At 38.8% G+C, this 25,702-nt stretch overlaps 1 protein-coding gene across 5 annotated transcripts in view; it reads left to right on the top strand.

The window, feature by feature from the left end:
- Nucleotides 1-25,702, top strand: part of RNF19A (ring finger protein 19A, RBR E3 ubiquitin protein ligase) — a 57,579-nt gene that overhangs the window by 15,705 nt on the left and 16,172 nt on the right. For all 5 annotated transcript variants that reach the window (XM_041412800.1, XM_041412797.1, XM_041412799.1 and 2 more), the window contains one exon: nucleotides 20,598-21,348. In XM_041412800.1, coding sequence (XP_041268734.1) covers nucleotides 20,732-21,348 — 617 coding nt within the window. In that variant the 5' untranslated portion in view covers nucleotides 20,598-20,731. The remainder of the gene's footprint in view (nucleotides 1-20,597; nucleotides 21,349-25,702) is intronic.

Raw genomic sequence — 25,702 nt, 5'->3', positions numbered from 1 at the left:
TTCCTGTCACTTTAAAAAATAATGAATCTTATGTAAGATCAAAAAATTTCATGGTGTTTCTTCTCAAGATTTATTATTTCAGCCTGATTCGTTTCCTCTTTTTCTGCTAACCACTGACAAAAGGAGAAACAAGTATTCTCCAACTGTTTGTTTGTAAATCCAGAAAATATGTAATTCACTGTGTTACAGGTGGCTGTGTGTGGCTGTAAATGATGCAGAGTTTTATGCAGTACTTCCCTCTGTCAGCCTCTTGCTTCCCTGGCTAACACTGCTGTTCCAAGGCTCCACATCTTTCTAGGAGGAAATTCAGTTCTGATATGAGAAAGATGAGGGTGAGATAGAACTTCTGTCCTCATAGTGTGAGAACAAGAATATATTCAGTTGGATTAACAGCTAATTAAATACTGATTTTTGGAGGAGCAGTTTTTTGAGCTGTGTTTTAGGCTGTTGGACTCATTGCCATAGATTTTCTTGGGTATTCACAGTGCTGAGAGAGATTTGGTATTTATATGGATGGCTGTATAGAAGGTGCTAGAACATACTGGCTGGGAGATGAATATACTTTTTGAATCTGAAACCACTCTGACAAGTTAAAAGGTTGTGTTTAGGGCCTGGGACCAATAGAAAATTTGTTGCACCTGTCATTTGCACAATAGAGCCTTGCATAGGCTGCAGACAAGATCCTGAGCTCATAAAATTGGGGGTGACTTGTTACATTCTGGTGAACTTGGAGGGTCGCCGGGAATGTTGATTTATTTAAATAACAGCATGTGTTTTCTCATGGCTGCTGATATCTTGAAATGTATTAAAATTGTAACATTTTAATGCATTCCTGTATGATTTATATTTGAGTAAAATATAGATTGGCCTTTTCCTATTAAAATAATATGTCTTAGACAAAAGCTACATCCGCTCACTTTCAGTCAAGTGCCTGAGCACTTCCAACAGGTTTTTTTTTAGCATGATGTAGTTCATTCTGTAATTTACAAATTTATAAATTAGTAGACAGTTGGAAGTTTACAGTTTCTTTTACAAAACATAATCAAATTAAGTAATTGCTTAAATAGCTTTTTAAAAATAAAATTGGGGATTACAGTAGTATATTATTGAAATTCTTTTAGAACTTATATTTCCGAATTAGTTTGAATGATAATATAGCTGGCTTGGCCTTTTACATATTTATTTCTTGGTTAGGGAAGATTGCTTCACTTTGGGGAAACAAACCAAAGCCTTCAAGCTTTTAAAATAATTTTGTCATAACCTTTCCTTCTAAAGGTATCAACACTTTCCTGTTATAATTTACAGAGTCGATACATTAAATTCTTTGAAATTGTTTTTGTCTGTTTTTTATCAAGTGTTTGTCTTGCCATCTAGATACATGTCTTTCCTTCAAGGATGAGAAAGGTGTACTGTTGAGTGGCATTAAATACCTCCATTACAGACCATATATTTTGCCAAGCAAAGGAAAATGTAAAGGGTCTTTCTCCAGTGGTGTCATTCCTGTGGAGTATATTGTAAAATGAGCAGAAGACAAAAGGGAAAAACAGTTTTTTGTACTGACACAGTCTGTGGATATTTGAGACAGATGATGGAGTTACATATGAAGGAGCAAAAAACATGCTTTGTTTCTGTTCCGAATGGTGGTGGGATTTTTAAATGTTTTTGAGGACAGCCCATGGTGATGAGTGGACTGGTGTGCTGCATATATTAGAGTACAAGCAAATAGAACAAGTTGTGGAATTCCTCTGGCTTAATGCTTAGCAGCTCAGACAGAGGAGGCTGATCATTGCTGCCATCCCAGTCTGGCTGTGGGGTAAGACATGTTCTCCTCTGCCCATTGTCAGCTTGTCTGTGCATTGTCTCTCTGAGAGTTTGGCAAGTCACATTATATGTAAAATGAGTGATGCCTCCTTTCACTTCATGCTTTGTTTTTTAGAATTTATACTAGATACAGAAAAAATGTACTTACACATGTGATAAGTGTATGATAGAAGAAATATTCTTGGTAGGTATTCATTTGAACTGGGGCTGCTACATCAAGTAAACATCAAAGAATTCCTCTTTTTAGGAGTTTGTTAGAAGCTCCAAGTATTATGTATACAACTGTGTATATAATACTTAGAACTGACAGTATCTTATATAAGTAAGATTAATACTTTACATTATGAAACCAGGCATTCAGGTTTTTGGTTATATTTAATTCAAAATGTAGTTGGTCTAAAGCAGAAAAAACCTCACCAAATATTGTTTCTGAGAATCCAGAGGAAAGGTTTCTTAATGTATAAAAATGTAGTGCAACTGCTCTGAGACTGTTATAATGTCTGTATTTTGGATCAGAGGTTGGAGTGTTTCTTTTTTCTTTCCTTTTTGCTTTTATTTTCTTAGAGAAGCCTTGTTCCATCTTTATTTTATCTCTGTGAAAACTTGTAAGGAATAGCAAATTTTTAGAAAGTGGTTCTGAGCATTTTCTTGAAAGACTGATTGTTGTGGCACCAAAATTCTGAACATTTCACATAGAGCCACACGTTTTCAGCTGTTGTAGGAAGTAGTGAGGTATTTAATTTTGTATCACAGCTGGTGGACATCGAGTCAATGATGAGAGACCCAAGTGAGAAGGGGGACTGCTTCCTTCTGCTCTTGATTCTGTCAGGATGACAGGCTTGAGACAAAGTGTGAGCTGTCTACCTTCAGTTCAAAGGATGTACAGGAAAACGTTATGGGTAGAGGCAACAGAAGAGGCAGAAGGAAAGAGCATAAGTGAAGAAGAGTAGGAAGAAAAGGTTGCATGAAGCAACTGAGGGTGATGTAGACTGAAACAGCTGGTTTTAAACCAAATCTCCCTTTTTATGACAGCTGTCCCTATTTCACATTTTTGCTCTCAAACTAGAGCATCTGCAAAGAAAATTATAAAAGGAAAGAAGAGGCTGTTTACAGATCCTTAACCCCTGCTAATTATTGACCAACATCTGGGGAGGAGGGATGGAAAGGTTTAAATGAAGCTTTGCCATGCACAGCCCTCTCAGCCACCACCTGTGTCTGGTGTTGCAGGAGCATGGGTTTATTTCACAGGGTTCTTCCTTTGAGATGAGTTCAAAACATGCTGTAGCAGGCTGTGGTGTCCTTGAGAGAAGGCATTCTTCCAGGTTTGTTGTGCTCTTTAGAAACCCATTGGCCAGCGTTAATCAAATCTGTCATGGGGATAGAAGTTTCAAAGAGAAACTAATTCAGTTAATGCTAGCTAAGTCTTGTCACTTGGTGTCTGCAAATTCTTAAATTGCAGAAAATTTGTGTAAGAGAACATTCTCATGCCCTGGCAACAGAAAAAATACTACTGGCGTTTAAATCATTAGACAACAGCCACATTATTTGGAGTGTGCTGGGATATAAACTTAAGATTGGGAATGCTAGAACAAGGAGTCTGTGGCACCTCACTTGCAGAGTATTTGCAGCATTGGGCAAAGCCCTTGGAGAATAGTTAGGTGTTTTCCTCTACGCCCATCTTCAGACTTTCAGATGTTGATCAGCAGGTCGGTGTTCAGTCTAAGTTTTGGACATATACAGTCCTATATTGGTGCAAAACACCCTTAGAACTTTGGCAGTCCACAATATCATGATCTTATTTCAGGTAACAGCATTAGCTTTGGTGTTTGTTTCCCACTTTCCAAATCTGGAAAATAATCTTCCATTGCAGAATTTCTGTGAAGGTTTCACAGGACTGCTTTGAAGATTGATTTGCTAATGATTTTGAAGCCTTTAGTCTGGTAAAAATATCTTAAGGATTTGTGTGGTATTTGTGAATTTGGTGTTGTATAATGTTGTTGTAAAGCAAAAAATATACAACATGTAGATATGGAGCCTCATTTAGTATGGAAATGAGAAAAAGCTGTTGCTGGAGTGAGGCCGCTCCAGAAAAATCAGTATGTCTTTGTGATTCTACAGGAAGTTCAGAAGCTGAATGCAGCCTTTAGGATCTCCTCAAGGCCTGGAAATGACTGCTAGAGCACTAAGTGGCATCCAGCAGAGGTCTTCCAGCTTCTCTTACTGCAGCTCACCTACCTGATGCTATACTTCTCACTGCTTGGGTGGGAAGCAACTGGCCCCACTTAATTTGTCTCTGCCTGTCCTGGTAGTTGGATCTTTGTTGTGAACAGGGGAAGACATGTCCTGATGTCCCTGAAAACGGTGACAAGGATCAGATATCACAGCCAGCCATCATAGGTGCAGAAACTGGACCAAAATTTGCATTGCCTTCCAGTGCACCAGCTATACTGTCAATTGGCTGGTTGCGGAGATGCTGAATTTAGTTTTTGTTGACAACTTGCTTTCTGGAATCCTTAATTTTTGAGCACTCAAGTGTGCAATATTAAATGTCCTCACAGTTCTTAGTATAGCTTTCTGTGCCTCGGTTACCTGAAGAGTAATAATAATAATGTTGTATGTTGCAAGCAGATAATTTATTTATTGGGGAAAGGTTTGATAATGTTGTATGTTGCAAGCAGATAATTTATTTATTGGGGAAAGGACTTCCTGGGGGGAAGGAAGGAAGGGGAAGATTTTGTCTTCTATAATCACACTAGCAGTGGTGTGATGACAATTGCTTTCACTTGTTTTTGCCAGGTATGGCATGGCATATATGTGTACGACTTTTATGTACTAGAATTAAGTACACTGTAGGAAACAGTTCTGTATGGAAAAGTTGTTTAGCACAAAGGTTTTGTTGTCCTTGTTGCTAGAAAAACACTTGATAGCTCAGTTTTTTTGGTGGATCTTGATATTGTAGACAAACATGAAAGGATTAGAAGTGTTTTCAGTGAGGTAGAATACTGAGTTGTCAGAAATACTGAAACATGGACATGATCCAAACTTTTATAATAATTTCCTTCTTTGTTATCAGGCCAAACTTAAGGAAAGAGTAGATGTCGCTTACACAATTACTCTACACCTGTAAGTATCTGATAAGGAGAGGGCAATTTCTAGATACTTGTGGGTTCTCTCTTACTGTCCTGAGAACAATTTGTGTCACATCCTCCCTCTCTTTCCCTTCTCTCAGTAATTTGAGGTGAGGTCAGATTAACGAACAAATAATGTATCTACGTGTTAATTGTATGGAATTCTGCTTTCTATGGTAGGTTGAGTTTCACTCCACACATTTCATACTTCTGTTCTCTTTCTCATTTTTCTTCCCTTCCATCTCAGCAGAACAGTCTTCTAGGATTGTGGCTTCAGAGACTACTATGTTACTGACATTTGGAGAGAAAGGAGAGGGACCAAGACAGGGAAACCTGTGAAGTTATACTAGTGCCTTGCTCTTCCATTGAAAAGCTGCAAATGCAGCTGAAGGTGCTGTAACTTCTCTAATGGGGAAGTGTGGGCAGATACAAACTACCCCAGTTATATCAAAACTGAAATTTAAACAAAATGGTGTGTTTTAGTGTAGCTGTTATCTTCCCAGAAAGGAACAGTCAGCCTGACCAGCAGGTATTTAAAAAGGCTGCACTCAGCACACATTTAATTTTAGATTAAGGCTTGCTAGTATAAGTAAATAACATAAGTCTTGTGAGCTATAACAATCCCTTTTCAGACAGTGTTCTGCCATGTGAGTTGACCTGGCAGATTGTTCTTCTAGTTTATTTGCATTTATCATTCATAATCTCTACCTGTGCTGATGTTTGAATCCTTTTAAATGTACCGTGGCCTTTCAGCTTCCTTAAGTTCCATCACACGACTCCCACACGTATAACTGCAAGGTGACAACAGATTTGCTCTTCAGAGGAGGGCTCTTTAATAATACTGGCTAAAACTGCAGCAGAGTGCTTGAAGAACTTGAAGAGAGTGAGGAATAATTTATGTTCTTTCATACATCATCTGATAATTTTCTGTCTCTGGAATTATTTGAGGATTAGTGGTGAACAGTGGGATTGCAAATCAGAATCAGAATTTCTGTCAGAAATAAGGACAGAAAGTGAATTGATACAAATACTTTTGTTCATAACGATAAAAGATGGGAGCATGAAAGTAGTGAATGATGGAACAGCTAAAAGAACTTCAGAATTAATTTCTGAATAACTTTTCTGTTACAGTTTTTTTTTTTAGTACAATGTAGAGTAATTGTTTAGAAAAGAATAAGCTCCCCTCACTGAAAACAGACAGTATACCAGAAATGTTAAAGAAACTGCATTTTTTTCAGAATAGAATTTGTTGTCTACTGTCTTCACTCATAGACTTGAAGCTTCTAAATAACTGTTAAATCATTGAAGCTCCTGTTTTATCAGCTTACTTAAGTTGAAATGATCTGATTTAAATGTCTCACTTGTAGACCACTGGAATTCTTCTGACATTTTATGTGCCTTATTTCTCAGGTAAAGACACTGAAAAAGTTAGTCTTACAATGGAAACAGATGTGCAGCCAACATTTTTTAGGGGACTTTCGTTCCTCAGTAACAGTGATTGCACTTGTTTTATTCTCTGTTCTGGCGCTGGTACAGTGTATGATTCATTTTTGTCTCATGCTAGCTTTAGCAAGGAAACCACACACACACTGCAATATAATAAGGCTAGAGAAGTACATTTCCAACTATATATGGAACAATCATCAAGAATATTTATTTGTTCTGTTGAAGTTTCACCCTGCATTATAAAGCAGACTTGCAGAAAAAACCCCAAAGTCTTGCACAGATGCGTTTCACGTTTGCTGTAGGCACTTCTGTGCTGCCTGAAGAATGGAGCTGGTGGTAACACTATTCTGAAATCCTAAATACTTTCAGAGTTTGTTTATTCTTGCTGTTTCTTCCTCCACACCCACCATGAGAAAACGTACCACATTTAAAAAATTTGTTTCAATGGCCAAAAGAAAGATCTGGGTTCAGACTAGAGCTCAGGTTACACCTGCATAGTAATCCTTACAGATGAGCAGAAGAAAGCTGTGATATCCAGATTTGATATCCAGATTTTCTAAAGAGCAGCTGCCATCATGTCCAGGTATTTTGTACTGATCTGGTCTTGTAAGATGGCAAATACAAATACACGGAATAGTAAGCTACAGTTAACTCAGTAATGTTTGGTAGTGTCACCAGGTTATCTAGAGACTGATGTGGCCCTTTGTGAATATGAAACTCTAAGCCCTTTGTGTTTGGTTTTTGTTTAAATGTCAACATCTTCTCTGGTTTGTCTGGTGTCTCTGTCAGACACTCACTTTTCTCCCCAAAATGATTTTCATTAACAGACTCATGTCAGGAATCGTGGAAGTGAAGTGTCATTATGTTTGAGTGTTCAATGCAGGTTTATAAAATCCATGTTATGAATCTATTGCAGAATGCTGTCCTCAGTGAAGATTCTTCTGTTTCACCTGGCACTTGCTAGATAACAGGTAGAAGCTCTGACTGAAGTGAGGAGCCTTTTATTATAAATATATGGGGTAGTTGAGAATAAGGCATGAAGATGGTTGCAAGGTCATTTTGCTTACAGACTTGAGTGTGAGGATCTGTGACATGAGCCATCATACTTGTGAGTCTGCCATAGTTTCTTTGTGTAGCTTGTTGAGAGTGAATGTTAGATTTCTAAGTGAAGAGTCAGAATGTTACTGGTGTTGGATTGGTGCAAAGGTGATCCCTGGTCACTGTAAAAAAAAACAAACCAAAACCATAGGAGAGACTTCTGAGTTATTTTTAGATATCTTTTTAGTATTATTGTTCATTCCCCAGGCAGCCGGTGTGAGGTATTCTGCCACCACCACGGCAGGCCAGTTTCTGCAGGCAGTTTCAACAATCCGCAGAGTGTACAAACTGTTAGCTTTGGCTCTGGTTTCTGCTTCTAGAATAATTCAAATGTTCCTTACTTGAGGCATCTGGTTTGTTTTTGGAAGGTGGAGAAGAAGGCAGATGCCCTGCCGTCTGCCCTCGTTGTGCCTGGGTGAGGTGGGGCGGCCCGAAGGGACCAGGTGTGCCAGGTGGGGCTGGTGCTGCCTTCTGCCACCCTGGGGGACTGATCCGGGCTGCTGTGACCTTCGGCTCTCCGGCCGCCCTGACCTTCGGCTCTTGCTGCCACTGCTTTGTTCCCCTCGTGGCTCTGCTCAGCAGAGAGAATTTCCCTGAAGCCTGCAAAGCGAGCCAGTCACATGGACAGACTGTGCCAGATACAGCTGTAATCTCGGGCTGAAAAATTGAATTTGTCCTCCCCCTCTTCCTGCACTTTTGCATTCGTGTTCCGATTCAGGAATGCAAGCTCTGAGTTACGCAGCACAATGGAGAATTAATGTAACTATTTCTAAAGCATCTGCTGGCAAGAAAGCTCTGACGGCAGCAAAGTCAGGGTGAGGTTTTGCTGTGCGCACTTTCAGTCGCTCTGCTCTGGGATCATGGCGTGCTGGAATGGAAACAGTGGTTGGGGTGGCACTGGGAGTCATCCTTGGGGCCTGCTACTCGCTCTGTGTCCTTTGTGGGTAGAAAATGTACTTGATAAACTGTGTTTTGTCCCATTTGTTTATTACAGGCATTTCAGAATATTCTGTAAATATTTGTGCCTGACACTATTGGCTGGCAGGATATCGCTTTTAGCTCTTTGAACTGAGATTACAGTAACAGTTCTTTGCTGGTGTTTCAAGTGAAGATATTCTTTAGAGGCAAACTAAATATATTGCTCAAGGATTTCCCTTCCCCCCTCACCCCCCCTTAACACTAGGTTTAGACAAGCAAAAAGAAAATACATCAGTAATAATCTACTACAATTTGAAATTCTTAATGGTTAACTTGCAAGCAGAAAGAAGACAAGGCCTCAAAGACACTGTGAATCTATGAGCCACCAGAGAAACTGGTATTTTAGATTTAAGATGAGCAGAGATTTGACTTTTGTTATTGCTGATGAAACAAATATCTATGACCTGAAAATAAATATGAAAGCCTGTGTGTTATGTTCAGTTTAAGGTACTTGTTTCATGTAAAATTTATCTGGCTGCAGACAGCTCAGGAAAGCTATATTTAAGACCATCAGAGTAGAATGGAGCAGTGGATGCCACTGTGACAGGATTCAGAGTCAAGCTGTAGGGTTGCAGCTGAGTTTAAAAATAAACAAGAAGCTTTTGTGTTTGCAAATTGTTTGTGCTGCTTTTTAAAGGAAGAAATCTCGACACCTGAGGGCTGGATCTCAGGTGTAGGCTAACAGGTACTCATGGTTAGAGGCAGCATCTTCTGTACTAATTCAATTTACCAAATCTGCTATTTCTGTGGTCTAGGAAGCTTTTAAATCTGACTTAAGGTGTTGGGTTTTTTTAGAGATCTACTAAAAAGGGTGCAGTTGAAGGCATATTACCAGTGTTACTATTTAAAAACCACAAAGCATGGTTTTACCTCAGAACCTGAAATAAAACAGGTTTGTTTGAAGACTATAATTAGGAAGCGTTTAGCTGTTCTAAATAGTGGAGAAAATAAGCACAGTAGCTTTTCTCCGAATTGCATTATGCTTGCTTTGTAATTTCTGCCTGTAATTGTTGGAAATAGATAATGTGTCACAGTCTGTTGCATGAAGGGGCTCAACTAATGCTGTTTCTATAATTATGTAGAAAGAGCTGTTTAAGATGATGCTTTTGAAGGCAAAAAATAACATTTAACACAGAAAAGGTGAGTTTGAATGTGAGGGGGGGAGTGGAAAGGAAACGGCTTTGCAATGCCTCCTCAAAACCATGAGGGCAAGGGAGTTGTATTTCAGAAATACTTACTGTGTTGTGAGGCCTGGCAATGGAGGTGTAATTCACTAATTAAACAGTAACAGTTAGTGGAATCATGCAGCTGCATCTTGACACACGCTCATTTGTGTCACTAAGCACTAAGAACTGCTGTAGCATCCTCAGCTGGCAGAGGAACATCACTGTAGGTCTTCTGCACGTCTTTTTGACTTTGCATTCTGTTGGCAAATGTGTGAAACATAGCAGGAAAACTCAGAGTATTTACTTTTTAAAATTTGGTGTGAAACTCTCTGACCATCCTGAATGTAGCAGCAGTGTCAGGGTCTGGTCAGCACTTTGTGACCCAGTGTGTCACCTGACACGAGGCCTCTGGCTAATGCAGTGGTGTGCAGGGGATTCACAAACTCCCCTGTGTTGATTCATGCTTGGACACCATTAAGGCAATAAAGCCTAAGAAAGTTTCACAAGATTCAGTCTTTAAAGCCATGAGTGGGTGTGTTTGTGATGACTTTTCTACCCATTTTATGCAGCAGTTGTTTTGCATAGAGAAACTCTGCTTACTCCTCTGTCTGTGTCAGTGAAAAATGTTTGGAAAAACTCATCAAATGGCTAAATCCTGCTGTGTGCTGACAGAGCATATCTTCTGGCATAGTATGATATTGTTGTAGGTGGGATAATTGTGCTGGCAGAATAACTCCTCCTGTTGGCATGTATTGTATTTCCAGCATAAGTACAGCATCAGATGTACTTTAAATGACTGGCATTCAGCTTTTTCTTGCTTTGTGCTTTCAAAGTACTGTTTACACTATTTACAGTGCTAGTGGAGTCTGCCTGCAAATGCTGCTAGATCATTCCCCTTCTCTTGTGCTGAATGGGCTCTATCTTTTCAACCTGGTGTTTTTTATTTATTTATTTTCAGCAGGACTAGAATAATCTTTTCCATTAATTCTTTCTTCCAAAGACACATCAGTAAGATTTAAATTTTCACCTAGTGTATTCATAAGCAAAGATCTGTGGCTAGTCCGTTGTCTTTCCCTTCCTTTTCTAATGTTCTCCCTTCATTTTACATTAAGTTCAGCTGTGAGATAAGTTTCATGGTACTTCTGCCATTTCCTGACGCCAATGGTTTTTCTGGAGGCAGTGAGTTTCCTGTCTGGAAGCTACAGGCAGTGTTTCTGGCAGGATGGAGTATTTTTGTTTCCCTGGCTAGACCTTTCCCTGTCTTTGTTTTTGTCTCTTTTTCTCTCAGTTGTTCTTTCTTTCCTTTTTTTTTTTTTTTTTGTTTTGTTTTGTTTGTTTAATCTTGGGCTGTATTTGATATTGCAGCAGTTAATTTATAACTATTATTGCAAAAAACTGACTTGGTGATTTGAAATATATCCATGCAGGATTTTCAGTTAACGTACTTGGCAGAATAAATTAATAGCGCAGGCTGCAGGAGAATTGAATGTGTTTTGCTAGGTTTTGACCTAATACCACCTCTTGAGTGAACAGGAGCTGTTGGTTAGGCTGGTGCAACTTTGTACCTGACCTGAGGGCAGTTTCAGAAGTTGTGGCATTAGCCATAACAGAGTTCAGAAAACTCTGTCAGAGTTTCTGTCTGCATCCCTGACTTGCTGCTGCTAGAATAGACAGGCGTGGATTATTCACTCAGTCATTGAAGCTTTTCTGAAAGTTTTATATTGAATTATATTTACCAAAATTATTAATTCTCTGTAATGAAATATCAGAGAAGACCAATGCAGGACACTTGTTCAGTTCCCAAGTGCTGAGATACTGGCAAAGTAAGTTACTGTGAGTTGTCACAGTGACTTTCAGAAACTGACCCAAGTTCTTATGCCCATGGTAAGTCTTGTTAGTCAGCCTAACCTGACGTCTTACCTGGACAGCCTAACCTGGAAGAATTCAAAACTCTTACTAACTTTTTAGCAATTCTTAATCCCTTTAAATTAGTTTACTTTAAAAGTTTTATGCAAAGTATATATGGGGAGGGTTTTAGATGGTAAAATACCACCAAATGTTTAATAATGTAATCCATTGATAGCTTCCAGGATTTCTTAGTTAGAGGCAAAGCTATTTCACGACTAGGTGGAAGAGGGATATTGGTGTTTGTGAATTGTTTTTCTATATTTTTTTTGTCTCCCTTGCCTCCAAAATAGAGGTTGATTATGCCAGAGATAAAACAGAGCTGGAAGATGCTGCCAGTCAGACAGTCAATAATATCTTCCCTCAGCACAAGACAGAAACTGGCTCTTGCTGAATTTAAAAATCATTAGGAGCCAGGAACTGCAATCTGTAACCTCTTATATATCCCCTCAAGCTGCTGTCTCTGGTATGCTGTTCAAATTCTGTCTGTGTGCTCTCTCTGGAACTCCTGTTCATGGTTCCAGATCCCTCTACTACAATATTTGTCTCCTCTCATTTCTTGGTACGCTTTATTTGGTTTGCTTTTGTAGTGGGGCAAACTTGTCAGGCTGCTTGAAAACAAAAGCTTCTCAGACTTCAGTATGTAGCCATTACTGTTTGAGTAGGCAAAATTACAGACCTGAGATTAAATCTGCTTATTCTGGACATTTGTTGCTATTGGTTATTTTCATTTTGAAACAGTTTTCTGTAGGAATGATCTCAGCATTTAGGGGTGTTGCAATGTTTTCCACTTGCAGGAAACAAAAACTGTCTTTTGTTATTTCACTGGTGTATGTCTTTACTCTGATAATTTTGCAATGTATAGTGTAGAATAAAAAGCAACTGCAGGAATGAAAGTATTAATACAGTTAGATTAAGTATCATTTTTGGTACATAGCAGATGCAGCTTGTGCAGTTTTTAAATCCCTTAGTCTTGCTTTCACTTTTCAGACCACTAGCTAGTAAAATATTTTAGAACAATACTTATATATCTATATATATAGATACAGATACATAAAAATTTATCTCTCCACAATATTCAGGATTGAACATACATGCCCATCATTGCACTAAGAGAACACATTCCAGTTACTTTTGCAAGAAAAGCATATAGTGTGAGGATTTTAATGATTAAAGGATTAAAATAGTTAAACGTTTTGGTGATTTTTGTTTTGCTTCCTTCTTGGTTTTCTTGTGGCTTTTTCCCTGCAGTGTTTCCAAGACTTTGGTTTCCTCTTGGCAGAGTTTGGTGTACATTTGTTCGCAGAAGGCACCACAGTGCACAGGAGAAGCTTTTGACACGCAAGCGAATGCATGGCTGAACTAAGATTGCTCTGCTGAGTTAGATAAGGGAAGATTGCAAATAGTCTTATTTGCAACAGACACAGGCCTGCAGATGCACAAATAGAAAGCATCTCTCCGCTGAGTTCTTAGCTTTGGTTGACCACTGCACACAATATACCCAGATTTAATGCTGCTGGCTTGGAAAATTAACGTTTTTAGAATTTAAGGAATTCTTTCCCTTTTGCCATCAGACTGAGGGAGGCACTTCGGGTGTACTCTCTTCTTTACAGGCATTGTCTGCAAGAGGAACAGTTTTGCCAATCATTTGTTCAGAGACTTTCAGAATGAGCTGAGCAGCTTGCGAGACTTCCTTTCCTACTAGCAGCTGTCATGGACACATGATACAGGATGTATTGCTCATAAATTTCTAAGGAAGAAGCATAACTTTTTTTTTTTTTAATAAGCTGTTGAAGATTTTTCTAGCTGTCAGGGTTGGTTTGTCATGTGCTACATACCATTGTGAATTTTAAAACAGAACATTGTATATCAGTTCACTTTTGACAGTTCTGTAGGCTTCTCTGTATTTTAAATACTGTCAATCTTTTGATTTTCATGCCCGGTCAGTCTGACTCTCAGTCCTTGAGCCCAAGTGGGTTCATAGTCAGTCTGTTTGTGTCATTGTTTTACAAACAATATTGCTTTGTTCTGTAAGTGAAAATAGAATTTCCAGATAATTGACACAGGACCATAAGGAAAAATAAAGCACAGTCAGAACAAACTGAGACATGGTAATAGTGCAGTAGAGATAATTTAATCTCTACCTCACAAATGCTTTTCTCTTAATTTTGTATAATAGTATCCAGGAATATCAGGGGTTTTCTTGTTCCAACCCCCCTGCCCTGCATGGGCAGGGATACCACCCACTAGATGAGGCTGATCAGGGTTCTGTCCAGCCTGGCCTAGAGCACTTCCAGGAGTGGGGCTTCCATAGCTGCTCTGGGCAGCCTGTGCTAGTGCCTCGCTATGCTCTGAGCAAAGAATTTCTTCCTAACATCTAACCTAAATCTCCCCTTAAGAAGTCAGGAGAGACTAATTATTAGAAGACTTTCTCTGCATTGTAGAAACTTCTTACAGCAGCTCCTGTTGCTCCTGGAAGACCCCTTGTTCCTCACTTGGCACTTGTCTAATGGTCTACATGTACCAAGCGGGCTTATTCCAGAGGGTTTGACTTCCTCTTAAATTAGAGGAAAGGGCCCTGCCCTATTCTGTTTACTGTGCTGATATGGGCATGTCCCAGATCTTGTCAGCATCTTCTCTGAGCCCACTGTGAGCTCCCAATTAGTGAGTGAGTGCTTGGTATGGTACTTGCTAGGAGCTCTGCTCCCAGTCTTTTGGATTTACATAAATTAAAGAAGTGATATTATGTCTCTGCAGGTGTTTTTCTGACATTTAAAGATGATATGTGAAGTTTAAGTCTTGACATGGCAGATTTCTAAAGGTTTTGAAAAACTTGGGTTAGTTGTGGATTTGGGAATTCTGTTTTTGGAATAATGGCCTCTGCAGCTATCAACAGTCCATTGTAAGCATAAAGAAATGAGATGTAATTAACTAAATGATCAAGTGATTTTCACTTTGGAAAGGATTTACTACTAGTAGGAGCAACTCCAGTAACTTTTGTAATAAATGTTCTTCATGCTATAAGAAAAGCATTCAGATACATAGCTCTTAGAACAAAGAAAAATAGAAAGTAAAAGATACCTTCCTGTGAAAGTGTCTGAAAGGTAAGACTTCCATAGCATGTACATTACCATATTGGTGCTCTTTTTTGAAGGAGAAAAGTCATAATGAAGTAAAATTTACATGAGCATATATTTAAAGTAGTTTTACACAGTTCAGTTTGATTTAAATGAATTATTTAAGAGGCTTTGACTTTTTTTGCATCCTGTATGTCATACTGCAACAAATCACTGTAAATGTTTAATAAGTATCTGTATGTCTGAGTTTGTGTTAAAAGCTTGAGAAATCTTCTGATACAAATTTGTTAACTTTCTTTTGAAGAATTAACTGTTCAGTTTAGTCTAAATACTATCAACCTTTTATTTCACCTTTTATTAGAAATCAAAGTTAGAAGACAATAAAAAATGCCACACAAATTAAGTCAAAATGTCTTTACAGTCTTTGAAACGCCACATGGAAAATGTTGCTATTCTTGATCTTAGAATATGAAGGGAAATATACTGAAGGAGTCATAAAGATATTCTGCTAGTTGTTGCAGTTAAGCATGTCACCTGCACAATGTGCATTTGCCTAACACAATATGCTGCATTATGTTACCATTAAAGGATTTTATTTTTCATCTTAGTGCTTATAAAGGTTCTGCCAGAACCTTTTTTGTTTCAACATAATTTCCATTTGTTTTCTTCCAAGTTGCAAAGTGTTGGTTCTGCTTGTACTAAATAATCTGTAATAAAACCAAGTAACAGTCCTAACATGCCCTGACACCATGTGCATTGACATGACTCTGGTGAGATGTTTTTAATGGGACAGAGTGTTGCAGAAGCACATAGATGTTGAAATTTAACCTTGTCTAAGATGTTAAACTTTTCCAGGCTGTTCATCACTCTTTTAACTCAGCAATGCCAGATGTATACTTGAACCTGAGGCATGTGTAAAGCGAGCAGGGATGTGCTCTTTTAGAAATTTTCAGGCAAAAGTGTTTGTATTATTCCCCCAGTTTTAAACACTGCTGTGGAATGAGCTGACATTTAAAGAATGGCCATTGAAATCAGGTACTCGTTTGCCATTTCATTACCTGCGTGTTGGTATTTAATTGAGTAACTTCAGCTCTTAAATACTTTTGTTTTACGTTTTATTCCACTATGTTTATAGTTCTTAGACCATGGATTAAATGAAAAGGAAAATTTGTTTTTGATGCCTCTTTTAGATGATTAGTGATACCTCTATGTTAAGAACATCACAGCGTAGAAATTTTAGAATTCTGTGTGATTGGTAGGAGATGCTTACTGGAAGAGGGAAGCAGAAATTATCTGTGATGGTGGTTGAAATTCAAGCTCTGAAGGTTTGGTTTTTTTTTCCTTTTTACAGCTCTCTTTAAGCTGGGTCAGTGCATTTCAGAAAGCAGCTAGAGAGTACAGATGGGAATTGCAGTTGTCAGAAGGGAAGCTATTAAGAGTCAGTTTTAATCAAGAAGTAGCTTTCAGTATGCTAACAGAGCTGGCGCTGGTTAAATCGTTGGAGGAGCAAATGCCTAAGATGAAGAGAGTTTGTTTGGAACAGAAGTCTTGATTTGCTATTTAAGTACCAATTATATGAGGGCTTATTGCAGGTGTTTTAGTGAGGATGTAGTTACATCTATATTTATGGTGGGTTCTCTCCTTTCCTGCACTGATGTTTAAGCCTGCCTTTGTTTTGCAAACAAAGTGTGAAGCTGCTTGTGTGAAGCTGTCCTGATGGCAGACTTTGTGCCCCAGGTTGGGCATGTAATGGAAGAGTAGGCAGCATGCTGAGTTTGTGCCTCTGGTGTGTTGGGAGGGCAGTTAGGAGCATGAGGGAGTAATCTCCCCCAGCAGCTGGGCTTATGGAGGTAGGCGTTTGTCACTCTTTTCTTGCAAAATCAGCAGAGTTATTCTCAGCTGCACTTAGGGCATTTCCGAAGCGTTTTGAAATTGATGAGAAAAGCAAAGATTGTGCCATGGAGAACCATATTAGAAGATACTCATCACCCCAGTCACTTCTTTAGCTGAAATCTTCTCCCTTGGCAAGATTATTCCCAATTCCTTTCCCTCTCCCTCCATTATATGGTCACCAATGGCATTTACTTAAAGGAGCGTGGTCAAAGAGAACTATTGAAGGCATTTAGCTGGATACTTATTAGGTTTCCCTAGCAAATAGTTTAGGCAGGGTTGCAGAAGGAGCAGATACCAGCTTAGTACTGAGCTTCAGGTAGGTGCCACTCTAAATGTCCTTTATGCATCTTCACATGGCAAGGTGTGTTTGTGCTGTGGCAACTGGTGTTTTGTGGTAAGTCTGTGGCACGAGCAGAATGCAAAGCACGGCTGGAATTCAGATTTGTGGTAGGGCTTTGGGCATGGCAGGGAGCCAGAAATATGGTTTTTCTGTAGTTGGTAAGTGCTTTTGAGGAAATGCTGAAAACAGTGGTGAACTTCAAAGTTTTAGGATTTGCACTGTTTTTTCGGTCCCTTTGCTGTTGCCCATATTAGTTTATTTTGTGTGTTGACAGAGTTCATACTGGTCAGTGAGAGTAATGCAAAACTTGTAATGTATGTTGCCTCAAAATCAGATTGTTTATTACTACCATAGTTTGTGTGTCTCAGCTCATTTCAAGTAGCTGGGGATTTCAGAGCTTCAGTTTGCACACAGCATATCCCCTTCATGTGGTCTCGTTGTTACTGGAATAATGTGGGCATTTTGTTCTCTGGCTGTACAAAATCAAGCTTTTTTTTACTTATTTTGTCAGCAGAAACATGCAGATGCTGTGTTGGGTTGGGCAACATGAGAACCGGCCAGTGCTCCAGATTGCACTAGTAAAGCTTTCATGATTTTGTGCAGCTCTGATCATTATTAGCATTGTAACATCTGTCTTCATTTTTTCCTCTAATAAATCATCTGCTGAATCTTTTCACTTCAGCAAAGTCATCTTTGAACGTCACTAGCATGTCAGTCCAAAATTACTATATAAGGATGAGCCTAGCTTTTGAAACTAGTTCTATGCATTTAAATCTAAAGAGCATAATCAATAATTGTCTGCAATAATTGTCTGAAATAATTGTCTGAAATAACTTTTCTTTTCAAAAATCCTGTCAAAATTTAACTGTTTTCCTTAGAAGAGCAATTTGGCCTTTTAGAGAGACTGCCTATCTGATCCCATTATGCAGAGAGAACTATGGGATATACTGGTCTCTTTTTTTACATCATGGGAGAATCTTTGTTTATTTAAAAAGAAAAAAAAGTACAACTGGTTCATCACCAGAACTGCTATTTCTTGATTTTGTACATCTGTTGGAACTGGCAGAAATGCTGTAATAACACATTCTTTCCTCTCCAGAGAAAGGGAGGAGGGGAGGGCTTGTAGTCATACACTTGGCTGTGTTACTGTGTTTACTTCCTACCTTTTTCTGTTTTATTTTTAAAAACAAACAAAACCACAAAAAAAAAACCCAAAATAAACAGCAACAGACTTTTTCCCTGAAATGGATGCTTTGCTTGCTGTTCATTTTGTTCATGAACTCTCCTGATTCAGGAAGTTGGCGCTTTCCACTGCCCTCGTGGTATCTGTGTGAACATACCAATGTTAGTAATTATCCAGTTATAAAAATGCTTTTAAGGTTATTCTTGCACTTCTGAACATACAAATTTACTTGTCAGCAATGGACTGTATCTGTAGTATATTTCAGACATGGTCTACCAGTTGTGTCTATGGTATAACATGATACCAAGATCCCGGAGAGAAGAACATCTTCTGTGAAAGCTTTTTCGAGTTTTTTGTTTTGGGTTTGGGTTGTTTTTTTTTTTTGGTTTTAGTTTTTTTTTTTGGTTGGTTTTTTTTTGTTGTTGTTGTTGTTGGTTTTTTGGTTTTTTTGGGGGGTTTTTTTTTTTTTTTTTTTTTAATATCAGGACATGTTTTAGTTCATTTAATGAGAAACAGGCGGCTGCAAAATTATTAAGTTTGTTTTGGGAACAGGAGCAGGTAAAGCATCCAAGATAGGGTTTTTGACTAACAATGTTCCCTTAGGAGGGAAGGAAGAGTATGTTATGTTCTTGAAGTATTTATACTCTTTATTTTGGACTCTGAGAGTAAGCTACGATTATTTTTTTAAATATGTTCACAGTGGTAAGATTTTCCTTTAGTAGAAAAAAAAGAAGAAAGCAGTAATAATTCGGCACTTGAAAAATAGAATACGGTGGCTTTTTAGTTCTAAAAAAACTCCAGGGGCTCAGAATGTAAGACAACTTTTTATCAAAACCAGGAGATGTACATGTTTTTTGGTAGGGGTTTTTGTCTGGGGTTGGGGTTTTTTTTTCTTTTTTCTCTTGTCTTTAATTGTCACACTCGAGGAAGGTAGTATTCATGTGCAGCACTGCCGTACTGGGTGGTGGTGAAACTGCGTGGTGCTATCTTGGCTGCCCGCTGGTACACACTTAGTGTACACTATATTTTATATATATGTGTGTGTGTATATATATATATATATAACACAGCCCGTGGTGGTGTGCAGAGGGCTCTGCTGCATGCACTGCTCTGCATGTGAGACACAGAGCCTGTGGGCTATTTCTGTGTTTCCTCTTTGGAGAGGGATTCCTGTTTCCGCTGCTGGTGAGCCGTCCCCTGAAACTTCCCTGTCTTGACCCACGCAGCTCAGTGATCCCTTCCGGAGACTCAGCACGTGTTTGGATTTGTGCCGGTCTCTAAGGGCTCTGCAGACTGCTTAGCTCTTGTAAACAGAGGCATTAATCTCTGCATTCCTTTGTTCTTACCTTTGGACTTAGTTTTAGTATCCAGTTTCAGATTTTATCTTTTGGTAAGGTCATAGAAACCCATTTACACCTTTCTGGGGGGTCAGCTGGGAAACACTGAGGAAAGAAAGCATGGCAGTAGCTTTGCATGGCATTAGCTTTGCATGTAGATTTGCAACACTGGCGTCACATAAGAAATGCCTTCTCATTCTCCTATTACAGATGCAGTTCACCAAAAGTTTAAAAAAATTCCTCTTGTACAGTCAAGCTTCCAAGAAGTAGGAATAGTTACATGTTTGGGGAGAACTTAGTGGTTTTGGTTGGAGATGATCAGCTGGTTTTTCCTCTGTCAGAGGGAAGTAGGAAGAGTTCCTTCTTTGTCTCTTTTCTCACTGTGCAGTCATTTAAGCAGCAGAGAACAGAAGGAAATCCTTGGTGTCATCTTATACATAGGTAATAACTGAAGCTTGGTATGTGAAGAGAATCTGGTTTGGGGGCTTTTTTTTCCCTTACAGAAATACATCTGATAAAAAATTCAAATGTTGTCACCTTAACTTGTAGTCTTTGCCGTGCCCTTCAGCTTCTATATAATCAAGCAGTGTTGGCTGTCACTCTGCAGCTCTGCTCCCTGAAATATTCAGATACCTTATGCTATAAATATGCATACTTCTCTGAGAACCCTCAGATTTTGAGAATATCTTGAGTTGTTTAGCTGCAGTGCTTTAATTTCTGCTGTCAGTCTGAATGGTTCAAAAAACACTGAGAAATCTTTCTTTTAATTAACTGTATCAGATTTGTACTTGACCTTATCACATGTGCAGAAAATGTAAGGTGGAGAAAACAGAAAAGTTTCCAATGCTGTAAGCCTGTTGCTAAGCTTTATAGAAGAGCTTGCTTGTTTACTTAATTGTCACCTTGGGTTTTGATAATTTCTACACATGCATAGACACATGCACACACCCTGCTTCCCTTGGGGGAGCAGGGGAGTGCAGATGCCTTTCTCTGCACTGATTAAGTGTAACAAAGATAGTCCTTGACCAGAAGGAAATTTCAGTCTTGTTAAGATAAGAAGGATGTAAAGACTAGAAAAAGCTGACAGGAAGAGGTATTGGGTCAGATGGTGAGGAAAAGATGGTACTAATAGGAATAACAGGTCACTAGAGTGCTGTGACCTTTCAGAACCAATAGTGATAGTTGTGATTCTAATCCTGCTTTTGTTTCATCTCTCCTAATTCAGGGAATTCTTCTGAAGAATTTGCTGGAAGCAGATACATGTGAATTTTCTGCATGAAGACTCTCCAGCTGGATTACATAATAATATGCCTGTATCCTCTGCCTCTATTTGATCCTTAAAAATGATTAGGATTGTATATGAAATTTAACCCCTTTCTGATGAGTGACCTAGACATGAGTTTACATCGGCAAATGGGCTCTGATCGGGACCTCCAGTCTTCTGCTTCCTCTGTGAGCTTGCCATCGGTTAAAAAGGCACCAAAGAAAAGAAGAATTTCGTTGGGCTCACTTTTTCGGAGAAAAAAAGACACGAAACGCAAGTCTAGGGATTTAAATGGAGGTGTTGATGGAATTGCAAGTATTGAGAGTATTCATTCAGAAATGTGTACAGACAAGAACTCTATTTTCTCCACGTGTACCTCTTCTGATAACGGAACAACCTCCAGCAGCAAACCAAGTGGAGACTTCATGGAATGCCCCTTGTGCCTTCTGCGGCACTCCAAGGACAGGTTCCCGGAGATAATGACTTGTCACCATAGATCTTGTGTGGATTGCTTGCGTCAGTATCTGCGGATAGAGATCTCTGAGAGCAGAGTTAATATTAGCTGCCCAGAATGCTCAGAACGCTTTAATCCTCATGATATTCGTTTGATATTAAATGATGACATCTTGATGGAAAAGTATGAAGAGTTTATGCTTAGGCGATGGCTGGTTGCGGATCCTGATTGTAGGTGGTGCCCAGCTCCAGATTGTGGGTATGTATTTTTCCTATAGTCACAGTGTCAATACATAATTTTCATAGCATTATGATTTTTGAAAAGTCACTTGCTTTACTTAAGGTGATGTTACTGTTGTACAAGTAGGTAGCAGGTAGAATTCTCTTTAATAAGAAAAAGACATCAAAAAGAAATCAAAACAAATTAAAATGAAAACAACGATAAGAACCAGTGCAAGCCACAACCACCTTCCCAAATAAAATGCTTTCTCGGGTAGGTTTTTCTTTTTTTTCTGCACAGAGGGAATTCCAGCAATGTCAAGCAACTCTTATTGGTAGATGCCTGCCATTTATTTACAGCAAGCAAAAGAAATCTAGATGTTGCACTGCCAAGGTAATGGTACAAAGCTCAAACTGAAGAGAATTGAAAAATTGGTGACTGTCATTTAACTTAATTTGTTGAAGCACAGTGGGTAATTTGGCTTTTTAACTGTGCAAAATGATTTAAGCTTTTCTTTGAATTAAAAGGCCTCTCCTGCTTCAGATATCTTCCATCTTGTGGCTGATTCAGAGAGCACTTGTTGCCTGTCAGCAGGATTCTGATAAGATTCTGTAAGATAATCAGCTTGTTCCTGCTTATTATCTGGGGAACGTAATGTTTTAACTTTGGTTTAATACTTTAAACAGTTTTGAAACCATGCTGAATTCTAAGTAGGCTGAATGCTACTGAGCAGCAGCTCATCATGCTTTTGTGCTGCTGGTGTCTCATAATGCCATTCTTCAGCAAGCTGCTTTTTTCGAGATTGTTTGTGTTATCATACTGCTCTAAAGATTATAGGCATGACTGCAATCCAGATGTGCAGTGCACACTAAAAACTCAGAGGCTGACAGCTCTGTTTCAAAGCCTCACAGACGAGCAATAAGAAGAATGAAGAAGAGGAAGAATGTTGCAGGAGAACAAGCAAGACAGGATTGACTATTAGGTAGATTAAATACTCCAATATTAACAACCAAGTGCTTAATGTTTAGGACTTATTTAAAATACAATTTTGCTTTCATACTTTGAAAGAAACAGAATTTGCTAACACAAGTCAAGAGCAGGGACTGGAAAGGTGATAGTTTCATATCTGGTCCAAAGTGGATGGCATTGCTGTGGCATAGTTTTAGGACAGAAGGAAAAATAACTTGGAGGGATGTTTTGGTTGCATGGGCTTGTAACAAAGTCATATGGACAAAGCCAGTACAGTTTACTCTTTAATATTTTGATACTGCAAAATAAAACAACCACTAGAAGGTATTATTTGATAGACAGAAGCATGCTTTGCCTAGAGTTTTTGGGTTACAAACAGTTATTATTCAAGCTGAAGAGAAGCATTTAAGACCTGTTAAAATATTTTCTATTATACCATGTTTCACTGGTTCAGATAGTTTTTTAGTACTTAATTAAGTAGACTAAGGCAGGTTTGTTTAACCTGTTTTGGTTTTTATGCATCAATTTTCTTATCTGTTTAAAAAAAAAACCTCCTAAGTATCTTCAGTGGTTAGAAACTGTGATGATAATTGCTATGGATAACACCATCATAAAAATAAAAAGTGGGTGTTCAGAGCAAAGTTAAGGTTCCATGCAGTCATGTGGGACCACAGCAATGCATTAGTGTGCAAGTGTTTAAATCATTGCTCCAGAGCTGCTTGTTGCACGCTCCATACTCTGGGAGAGGAGTCCCGTGAAAAATACAGTAAATTGCCAGGCAGATAAACTCTGCCAATGTCTGTGTGAAGGGAACAAACTGCTACTGCACGGGCAACTTTATGTTGTACTTTTGATACCATGATTTTTCCTTATACTTGAAGTGGCAGGGAAGTGCTTCACAGTGATAGATGAATTCTGCTTTTAATGCAGTGCCTCCTCACTGAATTCTCATTACTAGTTTAAAGTGGAGTAAAGTTGACTACTTGCGTCCTTCTCAGGAGGATCGCTGTTGCTGGTTATCATCCTCAACAAACAAGGGCTCCCGCAATCATGTTTTGTCTTTTCCCCATCCTTCTCCTGATTGTTTTGAAACCTTCAGAACCCTTAGATCTGTTGGGCAGCAGGGACTGAGAATTCAGCAAAAGTTAATCTTAGTAGTTTAGGGGAAAGGGCATACATACTCCTTGAACAACAGAAAGATCCATCAGTAGTGCCTCCAGCAAGAGTAATACCTGTGTATGAATGCTCCAGTTAAAAATTGAAATTTGGCTTTCAGGCAGCACCACAGCACTGTCTGACAAGTCTGTATGTGCCCAGCTGAGGGAAAGCACACACAGGGAGGCAGGAAGGAGAAGTGGGAGTGGTGTGGAAAGTAATAATGGGGATTTGATGTTGTGGTGGAGCTTAGCAGGAAGATGAAGGAAGGAACTGTACAGGTGTAAGGTTTAGGGAAGCAAACGCTACTCAGACTTCCACAGAAGAGCCTTTGCTAACAAACGCTGCTCAGGGATGATGCATGACATGCAGTGCACACAAACTGCAGATCAGCGGACGTTTGCTTTAATAATTATGTGGTGCAACAGTAGTCACAGTTTCTAATTGCTTTGGCAGCTAATCCAATTGTACAATATGCAATTAAAGCTGGGGTTTATTTCTTTTTCTGAACAGTTTTTGAAGTGTAGTACTGGCAGAATGCATTAAGTTTATGATCTTTTAGCATGAATCAAATATTTCATGAAAGAGCTGGATGGAATGCATTTGCTAAATTTGCAATTAATCCCAAAGTAGGAGAGGTGCAATAACTTCAGAGGGTAGCATAATTTCCTGAAGTTGACTTTAAGATTAGAAACAAGTACTGTAATAAACAGGAAATTGGTGTGAATTTGAGCGTTTTGGTAGGAAAAAATTACTGCACAAATACGTAAAAAATGGATGGTGCACAACAGTACTTCAGCTCTTCTCAGCATTGATCAAACATCCCATGTAATATTATTTCAGGGTTTGGGCATCACACTAAGTCAAAAATCTGGACCAGATAAAGAGCAAATAATTATAAAAAGTTTGATCCCTGAAATGAAAAAATTGAGGGAAACTAGATCAGTCTGTTAAAACATAGAGGGTTTTTTGCATCATTGGTCTCCTGGGTTCTAAAGAAACAACAATTAATGGTTAAGAACTATATAATTCTTTTTCCTCTCTGTTTGAACTCTATTTGGGTAAAATCAAGTCCTAGGGTCAGCAAAACAGGAACCAAACAGATCTTGAAACAAAGTTATCTACGATACCAAGTGTACTGCTCTTGCTTCTGTCCCAGTGGAGAACTTCTTGTCCTCAGCACAGGAGAACTGCAGATCAGTTGGAGGAGAAGCTCTGCTGCAGCAGCTCTGCCTTGGGCTGCTTCATCCAGAGCTTCTGTTGCAAGCTCAAATGCATCCTGATCATGGTTGTTACCTGAAGCACTGTGAAAGTCTGGGCCAGCTGTAACCTACCAGCAGTGGCTTTGATAGGAGACACTGTCATACAGGTGATCCTTCCCTGGGGAAGGAGCACTGGTACAAAACCTCATGAGCTTTCTCCTAGACCAATATATTTATATTCTTTTTTTTTATACCAGTTCTCCAGTGTAACTTTAACAAGCATCACTGAATCAGTATTCCAAATGAGTGCTGTCTTTTCTTCTGTTTGAATTATTTAATAGTTTTGCTCTGAGATTGTATTGCTGACATGATCAGAAGAGAGCAGCAATTCCTAAATTTTCATACCTTTATCAGGCAAAAAGCAGATCATGCAAAAGAGTACAAAATCTTCAACCATCTTTTCACTGTGCAGACTTCAATTAATGGCTCACTGCCTCTGGTTTTTGTTTTACTGGGTATTACTTTGAGTTTGGTTGGTTGTCCCTTCTCTCACCCTAAACAAGGACTTTTGGCCTTCGCATCCCCTTTAGAAAGACTGCAAATGTTAAAATTAAACCTGTAATCCAGTTTGAACTGAGATTTGCTCTGGTGTAGAAAGTTACTTTCTAAAGGTGTGCCAGATGCATCAGTCCCAGTTAGGGAGTGCTTTCAGGGATGTGCCCATGCTTTATTAGTGATAGGAAGGTTGCAGGATATAAATTGATACTTTATTCTGTGTCTTAGACTTGAGATTTTTTTGGTCTAACATTAGCAAGCCTTGAATGTGTCCCTGTATGTTGAAGTGTTTGGATCAGAGTCTCTTTGTGTACATGCAAAGCAATTATCTCTTCAGTTTGCAGAAAGTGGGGAAAATGAAGCTGATTAACTTGGCAGCAATATAGAAGAGTCTCGCAATTATTGAAATAAATCTCTACTTGGAAAGCAAGAAATATTTGTAAACACACAGGCATGTGTCTCATTTGTAACTGGGTAATCTCTAAGTTAAATGTTGAAAGTCCTATTTGTTT

This window comes from Onychostruthus taczanowskii, unplaced genomic scaffold (genome assembly GCF_017590055.1).
Source record: "Onychostruthus taczanowskii isolate IOZ18803 unplaced genomic scaffold, ASM1759005v1 scaffold4, whole genome shotgun sequence".
In the NCBI taxonomy this organism is placed as follows: domain Eukaryota; kingdom Metazoa; phylum Chordata; class Aves; order Passeriformes; family Passeridae; genus Onychostruthus; species Onychostruthus taczanowskii.
The sequence above is the reverse complement of the archived record's forward strand: the minus strand, read 5'-3'. Positions and strand labels throughout refer to the sequence as shown.